The sequence below is a fragment of the Nicotiana sylvestris genome, chromosome 2 (assembly GCF_000393655.2).
Source record: "Nicotiana sylvestris chromosome 2, ASM39365v2, whole genome shotgun sequence".
Classification (NCBI taxonomy): domain Eukaryota; kingdom Viridiplantae; phylum Streptophyta; class Magnoliopsida; order Solanales; family Solanaceae; genus Nicotiana; species Nicotiana sylvestris.
In genome coordinates, this window is record NC_091058.1 from 8,874,599 (window position 1) to 8,883,537 (window position 8,939).

At 42.1% G+C, this 8,939-nt stretch overlaps 1 protein-coding gene across 1 annotated transcript; it reads left to right on the plus strand.

The window, feature by feature from the left end:
* Positions 1–7,392: 7,392 nt before the first annotated feature.
* On the plus strand, positions 7,393–8,617 carry LOC138882318 (uncharacterized). Its single transcript, XM_070162917.1, has 4 exons — positions 7,393–7,722; positions 7,779–7,958; positions 8,202–8,347; positions 8,611–8,617. Exons 1-4 carry the CDS (start codon positions 7,393–7,395, stop codon positions 8,615–8,617), a joined length of 663 nt encoding a protein of 220 aa, XP_070019018.1.
* The last annotated feature ends 322 nt before the right edge of the window (positions 8,618–8,939 follow it).

Here is an 8,939-nt window from a genome sequence, read left to right on the forward strand (position 1 = left end):
GTGCACTGTAAGGTAGCTAATCAGAATACTGCATATAAGTGTCACGACTACCTGGAGCACCGTGAGAAGCCTGAAGTGCTGAATAAAACGGCCTGGGGGGATGGCCCCTACCAAAAGAATCCCTGCCTCCAGATGAGGCACCACTGAACCTACCAGAATGACGAGGCCTCTTGTTAGACCCCTAACCATCCCCTGACCTAGAACTGCCTCAACTCGCCTAGCCACATTGGCCACATCACTGCCTCAATGAACCTTCTCACCCTCTCTCTCTCGGTGGGGAGTATAAGAAAAGCATGACGGGCCAAATCAATAAATCTGGTCTCGTACTGAGTGACAGTCATAGAACCCTCTGAAGATGCTCGAACCGCCTGTACTAGTCCTCTCTCTGAGTGATAGGAAGAAACTTCTCCAAAAATAGCTGAGAGAACTGATCCCAAGTCAAAGCAGGTGACCCAACTGGTCTAGCCAAACAAAAGTCCCTCAACCATTTTTTGGCAGAACTTGACAAACGAAAAGCAACAAAGTCGACCCCATTAATCTCCACTACCCCATGTTCCGCAACACCTCGTGACAACTGTCCAGATAGTCATGGGGATCCTCTGAAGATGCACCTCCATAAGTAGCGGTGAAAAGCTTGGTAAACCTGTCCAATCTTCACATGGACTTGGAAGACATATATGATCTATCGCCGGTCTGTGCTACAACACCCGGTAGAACTACCCCAATTGGCTGAGCTGCTGGAGTCTGAAACTGAGGAGCCATCTGCTCCAGAGTTGGGTAGCGGGAGTCGGTGCTCCTCCCCCAGCCTGAAAGACGGCTGGTGCTACAGGGAATGTGCCGGTCTGATGGAGACCTGCCCCTGCCTCGGCCTCTACCTGAGGCTCCATCGATGATGCTATTGCTCGAGCTTTGGGCTGAGCCCTGCCCCTACCTCGGCCTCTACCCCTCGCAGGAGCTGCCACTGTAGGCTCGGGCTGTTGATCAGCTGATGAAGTGGTACGTATTCTCGCCATCTGCAAAAGAACAGAGTAGAAGTTTAAATTAGCATCGAGAAATCAAATCGCATGACAGAGAAGAATATATGTGAAGTTATTCCTAAACTCTATAGCCTCTGGGGGATAAGCACATACGTCTCCGTCCTTATCCCTCAGACTCTACCTAGTTTGTTAGTGAATTGTGAGACCTTGGCAACCTAGTGCTCTGATACCAATTTATCACGACCCAAATTTCCCATCGTCGGGATCGTAATGGTGCCTAACTCTTAGAATGCTGGGCAAACCAACAGATATAGTTCGAATGCATTAATCATTAACCAAAACAATAAGTAACGATAGTTTAAACTAAACAAATATGAAGTACGGAGATTTTATAACAGTTTAAAACACTAGTACTCGACTACCCAAAAGATCTGGTGTTACAATCCACAGACGTCTAAGAATTTTCTACAGATACTGGTTTAAAAGAAATACATATGTTCTTAAAATGAAAAGATATAGGAAAACTAAGATAGAGGGAAGGGGACTCCAGGGTCTGCGAATGCCGACAGATTAACCTTGGATCTCCTGATAGACTAAAGGCAGCAACCCAACTCTAATCACGAGGTTCAGCACTGAAATCTGCACAAAAAATTTAGAGTGCAGTATCAGTACAATCGATCCCATGTACTGGTAAGTGTCGATCCTAACCTCGGCAAAATAGTAACGAGCCTAGGACACGACAACAATAGAAACCTGTGCAGTTAAATCATATACGAGAAGATAATTATAACAGAAATTGAATAGATAATAACGGGAAGGGGGAAGTCATGCTGAGGGGAAATATCAAGTTCTGGAAATAATACAGTAACGAACAAAGTAAATATCATGCTTTGAACCAACAGAAATAACAACATAGCAACATGTGCACGACATCACCCTTTGTGCTTTTACTTTCATCCTTACCATAAGAAACAACAGAAACGGCATGGCATCACCCTTCGTGCATTAACTCTCTCATAATCATGGCACGACATCACCCTTTGTGCTTTAACACTCACAGAATATGACACGACATCATCCTTCACACATTAACACTCATAGAATATGGCACGACATCACCTTCATGCATTAACACTCACTCCCAATATCGTGCACGGCATCACACTTCGTGCTTTACACTCTTCCTCACCCGAACAATAGAAACAATAACAACCTGGCAAGGGAATCAGCAATAACCAACCTCGTTCAACGTTTGACTTCACAATATAAATCTCAACTTGAGTCAATACTCAACCAATATCCAAAACAGAGAAAAACATAATAAAACTTGTTTAACATGAAGAATTAACCAGTTAAAGCATGAATAGTACGTATAAAGGAATACAACGGTCACAAGTATAAGACTCACTCACATGTTGTGACCCGACAACAACATATAGATACTCGTTGCCTAACCTATATGTCGTACTCAACAACTAAACACGTAGCAAATAAGGCAACAACACCTAATCCCTCAAGCTAAGGTTAGCCACGACATTTACCTCGATTCCACGGCCAAACTCAAGCCTCAAATACCGTTTTACCTCTCGATTCAACCTCCAATCCACTCGTTTCTAGTCATAATTAACTTAATAATATCAGCAAATGCTAAAGAAATCAATTCCAATGCATAATTATAGGTTTTCCAATATTTCCCCCAAAAAGTCAAAGCTCGACCCCAGGCCCGTTTGGTCCAAACTCGAAATTCAGACCAAAATCCGATTACCCATTCATCCCAGAGCCCGTATATACAATTAATTTTGGAATCTGACCTCAATTTGAGGTCTAAATCCCCAAATTTCGAAATTTCTAAATTCTACCCAAAAACACCCAATTCTCCCATGAAAAACCCTAGATTCTAGGATGAAATCTTATAAAAAGATGAAAATAAATTAAAAGAAATAAGTTAAGAATAATTTACCTATGATTTGCGCACTCTGCTGGCCCAGGCCTTCTTCGCCATTGCGATGAAGACCTCGCAATTGCCATGCATGTTTTGCTCGTATTTACGAAGCCTGATCTCGCAATTGCGAGATTAGAGGTCTGCAACAGATACTAGCAATTCTCTATGTTCCAAAATCACTCTGTAGTCTATCCAAAACTCACCGAGCCCTCAAGGCTCCAAACCAAACATACACACAAGTCTTAAAATATCATACGAACTTGTTCGCATGATCAAATTGCCAAAATAACATCTAGAACTACGAATTCAACACCAAAACTCATGAAAATTTCTAGATAGTTTCAAAACTTCTAATTTTTCAACCAAAGGTCCGAATCACATTAAATAAACTCCGTTTTTCACCAAATTTCACAGACATGACTTAAATACTATATTAAACCTGTACCGAATTCCAAAACCAAAATACGGGCCCAATACCAATAAGATCAATCATTGTTCAATTTCTAAAAACCATTATATTTTCAGTTTAATAATTTTGTTTAGAAATTCATTTCTCGGGCGAGGGACCTCGGAATTCGATTCCGGATATACGCCCAAGTCCCATATTTTTTTATGGACCCTCCGGGATTGTCAAAATACGGGTCCGGGTCCGTTCACTCAAAATATTGACCAAAGTCAACTTAAATCAATTTTAAAGGCAAAACTTAGCATTTTCTCAAATTTTCACATAAGGGCTTTCCGGAAGTGCGCCCAGACTCCGCATGCAAATCGAAGAGAAAGAAATTGAGGTCTTGAAGGCCTCGAAACCCTGAATTGGGTTCTAAAACACGAGATGACCTTTTGGGTCATCACTGATAACTAGGGATTATAGTTCATTTTACACTTCTTTTACTTGAGTTTTGATTAAAAATGTATACAAAATAGTCCCAAAGGCTTACATGTTGTACTTGTTTGCAGGGTTTGGTCAAAAAGGTGACAATTAGTCAAAACCAGCTCAAAAAGGAGTGAAGCATGCACAAGTACCAAGAACAAGTCCAAGCACAGTGCAACAGATCCACTGCGGCCGCATTCCATTTAGTGCGGTCCGTAGTGAGGAGATTCAGAGAGGTGTATATTTTTGAAACTCAATCACTGCGTCCGCAAAGCATTTTTTGCGGACCGCAGTGGCCTCACCGCGGCCGCAATCGAGTTTGTGCGGTCCGCAAAGATGGGGTTCAAAGAGTTGGGAATTTGGAGATTAATGCCAATGCGGTCCGCGGTCCTTTTTGTGCGGACCGCAGTTGAATCCACCGCGTCCGCGGTGAATAAGTTCAGAGAGCAAAGACTTGAAGCCAAAAAACCTCACCACGGCCGCACTCCATTTCTTGCGGTTCACGGTACCCCCGCAGGGGTATTTTTGTCCAAAAAATTTGGCCTAATATAAATACTTTCTTTTCCCATTTAGGTCATTTTTTTTGTAATCTAACTTTTAGCTGAGCACGTGAATGGAGGTTTTTGACTATTTTGAGTAATTTTATAGTGGGTTTATCATTGAATCTTCAATTATTAGCTTGTAGTTGAATCTTATGGGTTATTCTTCATCTATTTCTTTGTTTTCTTCCATTATTATGAGTAGCTAGACCCATTATCTAGGGTTGTGGCTCAACCCAAGTGTGGGTATTTGATGGGTCTTTTGATTTAAGGCTTAAATATTTATGGGTAGTTGGTATTTGAACTGATTTGTGTTTTCCATGTTGAATTAGTGGTTGCAAATACTAATTTGTGCCTATTTGACATGGGTTCTTCTTGAGAAAGAGAACTCGAGTCTAGAAAAATCAGTCCAATAAGGAATTAGGTGTAATCAAGAGATTGATAGCCCCAATTAAAGGGTTAAACTTAGAGATAGTAATACCCGACTTGAGCCTATATTGCTTGCACAATTTGGACACCCAATTGGTCTTGAGAAAGTCAATTATGGCTAAGTCACTCAAGCTACCGAGAGGTATAGAGTGAGTAATTTCGTGCATTGGTTATATCGCAATCCCTAACATAACGTCTTTGCCTTAGGCCTTAGATCCCGTCAAGTATTCACCTAGGAGAAAGTCACTTCCCTAGTGCCTCTTTAACTAATTAGAAAACCCTACAAGCAATCATTCTTAGTTTACTTTAGATTATCATTAGCCTAAATATTAGAAGTAATATTCAACCAAAAGATTATTGGAAGAGTAATTAAGAGCGCTACGCATCTCTAGTTTAGAAAGGAATCCAATCCCCACTTCTAGCTCCCTGTGGATTCGATCCCAACCATCTCAGGTAAAAGTTGTTTCGACCACTCTCGCCACTCTGTAGTGGTGTAGTTCCGATCACTTTTTGGCGCCATTGCTGGGGAGCTAACAGTTTTGGCTATCTATCTAAATAGTTTTGTGTATTATTCTTCTTTCTTTCTGCGTTACTAATTTGTGTGTGTCACAACTTCAGGTACAAAATGGCAGCAAACAACGCACCTCTTGGAGATCTTCCTCCAGGGGAGGAGGTAGATGACAATATTGATGATGAGGTTCCAATTGTGCCTCAAAGACAAAGGAGAGGCTGCTACGCCAATGATAATATTCCAGACCCTCCCCTGCCACCTCCAAGAGTGGCTGCTCGAGTGCTTCCCAACCAAGGATATGCTAGTGCAATTGTCCAACCCCAGATCCGGGTGGGCAATTTTTAAATTAGTAATATGATGCTGACATTGTTGGAGCAGCGAGGGTATTTCACGGGTGCTCCCAATCAGAATTATTACAAACATCTCAAGGGTTTCGTGAATACCTGTTGGGGGAGCAAACAAACTAATATGTCAGAGGATGCACTTCGGTTGAGACTATTCCCTTTCTCACTTAGAGGGAAGGCATTGGATTAGCTTGAAAGACTTCCCAACCATTCCATCACTACTTGGGATGAGTTGGAGGATAAATTCATTGCAATTTTTTTCTCGCCGAGGCACACGGCCGTATTGAGAGATGAGATCTTAGCTTTCAAGCAGGAGCCCACCGAATCATTACATGAGATATGAGAGCAATATAAAACCATGATAAAGGAATGGCCCAAAATGATATGACTGAGGCAATGATACAACAGATATTTTACCGGGGTATTAACATAACAAATAGTGCATAGTGAACCAACTTGTTGGGGGTAATTTCATGATGTTGTCTTATGATGAGGATTATGATATTCTTGTCGAGATGGATGACATGTCCTACACTTGGCAAAGTAAAGCCAATGTGCCACAGGGTGAGCCCACGGTCACTCACTTGCACAAAGAGCTACATGATCATGGGTAGGCTATAGCAGAGCTGACAACAACAATGAACCAGCTAGCGAAGGCACAATTATAATAGGTTCAAAATCCGCGCCAAGTAAATGCTATGGAGGGTGTTAACATGCTAGTGAACAAAAGAAGACAAAGAGGTCAACAAAACCAAGGGAGTTAGGATCAATATGACAATGATTGTGGTAGATTCCAAGATAATGGTTATGATGGGCAGAATGAAGAAGTAGAATATGTGAACAATTATCAGGGCCAAAGCGGCAATTCTTCCAACCAACAACAATGGAGATCCCAAGGCAATTGGGGCAACCAACAACAACAAGGGAATAGTAATTGGGGGAACAACAACCAAAATTCCAATTGGGGCAATCAGAACAATAACCAGAATAATCAGGGTAATTGGAATGGCAACAACAAGAATCAGGGTGGTTGGAACAATGACAATCAAGGAAATAGGGGGCAAGGCTTTCAAAGGCCATAATGTATCAACAACCGAACAATCCACCCCTTTTCCATCCCAAGGCCCTAGTTCTTCCAACAATAAAATAGGGAGAATTGAAATGATGTTTGAACAGATGATGAAAAAGAATGCGGAATCTGATGCTCAGTTGGCTTCCCACAATACTTCAATCAGAAACTTGTAGGTTCAATTAGGCCAAATCTCACAATCCTTGAATACTCGCCCTAAGGGGGCTCTACCAAGTGATATGGTAGTTAACCCGAAGGGTGGGAACAATCATATGATGGCGGTAACTATAAGAGGCGAACAAGGTGGTGATGTGCATGCCTCTAAGCAAAAAGAAATTTTGAGTGATGAAGTTGAGTTGCAAGAAGATGAGATTCCTTTAGTGGTTGAAAATGTGATTGATGAGAACGTGAATAAGGAAGTGTGGATTGATATCCAAGATGCCGAGGTGGAAACTTAGAATGACGTGAACCCGTCTACGAAATATGTAATAGACATGCCGGAAATGGTTGTGCCTAAAGCCAAGGCTCATTTGCCAAGGACACCTCCAACTTATCCTCAAAGGCTCGCAAAGCAGAAAAATGAGAATCACTTTAAGAAGTTTATTGACATGATGAAGAGCTCATCCATTAATGTGCCTTTGATGGAGGCTCTAGAGCAAATGCCGAGTTATGCTAAATTCATGAAGGACTTGGTGACAAAGAAAAGAACCATGGATTGTGAAACTATCAAGATGACCCACCAAGTTAGTGCAATAGTGCACTCAATGGCCTCGAAGCTAGAAGATCCTGGTGCGTTCACCATTCCTTGCACCAATGGGAGTGCGAACTTTGCAAAAGCTCTATGTGATTTGGGGGAAAATATCAACTTGTTGCCCTACTCAGTTTTCAAGATTTTGGGTATTAGGCAACCGAGGCCGACTTCCATGAGATTGCAAATGGCGGATAGAACTATGAAGAGACCATTGGGTATTATTGATGATGTTCTTGTTCGGGTGGACAAGTTTATCTTGCCAGCTAATTTTGTGTTCTTGGATTGTGAGGTAGATTATGAGGTTCCAATCATATTGGGAAGACCTTAGTTGATGTGGAAGCACAGGAACTCACTTTCAGGGTGGGTGATAAGAAAGTGGTCTTTCATGTATGCAAGTCAATGAAGCAACCCAACAGTTCTGAGGTGTGCTCCTTTGTGGACCTTGTCATAGTAGTGATAGTGGATGATACTAGTGCAATGATCAATGTGGAGGACCCTCTAGAGGCAATATTGTTGAATCTTGATGTAAATGAGGATGAAGGCCGAGTGGAGTGCGTGAATGCTTTACATGGAATGGGCTCTTACACTTATGAGCCTAGGAAACTCTCTTTGGATCTTGAGAATAGGAAGACTCCACCAACAAAACCTTTAATTGAGGAACCTCTGGTGCTCGAGTCGAAGTCGTTGCCTCCACACCTCAGGTATGAATTCTTAGGCCCTAGTTCAACTTTGCTAGTTATTCTTTGCTCTTATCTTACTAACATGCAGGTTGATGCCACATTGGCAGTGCTTCAAAAGCGGAAAAAGGCAATTAGATGGACCTTAGTTGATATTCTAGGGATAAGCCCCGTATTCTGTATGCACAAGATTATTCTGGAAGATGATGCAAAGCCCTCCTTGGAACATCAAAGGAGGTTGAACGAGGAAATGCAAGAAGTTATGAAAAAGGAGGTGATCAAGTGGTTGGATGTCGGGGTTGTATACCCCATCTCTGATAGCTCTTGGACTTCGTCGGTGCAATATGTGCCGAAGAAGGGTGGTATGACCATGGTTACAAATTCGCAGAATGAGTTGATTCCAACATGGATTGTCACCGGGTGGAGGGTGTGCATGGACTACCGCAAGTTGAATAAAGTGACCTGCAAGGATCACTTTCCATTGCCTTTTTGTTGATCAGATATTAGATTGACTTGCTGGGCGTGCCTTCTACTGCGTCTTGGATGGTTATTCTGGGTACAACCAAATTTTGATTACTCCGGAAGATCAGGAGAAGACCACCTTCACTTGTCCATATGGCACCTTTGCCTTTTTTAGGATACCTTTTGGGTTGTGTAATGCACCAGCTACATTTCAGCGGTGTATGATGGCCATTTGCACCGATATGGTGGAAGATACTTTGGAGGTGTTCATGGGCGACTTTAGTGTTGTGGGTGACTCGTTTGATGAATGTTTAAAAAATCTTGATAGAGTGTTGGCCCGTTGTGAAGAAACCAACCTTGTTCTTAA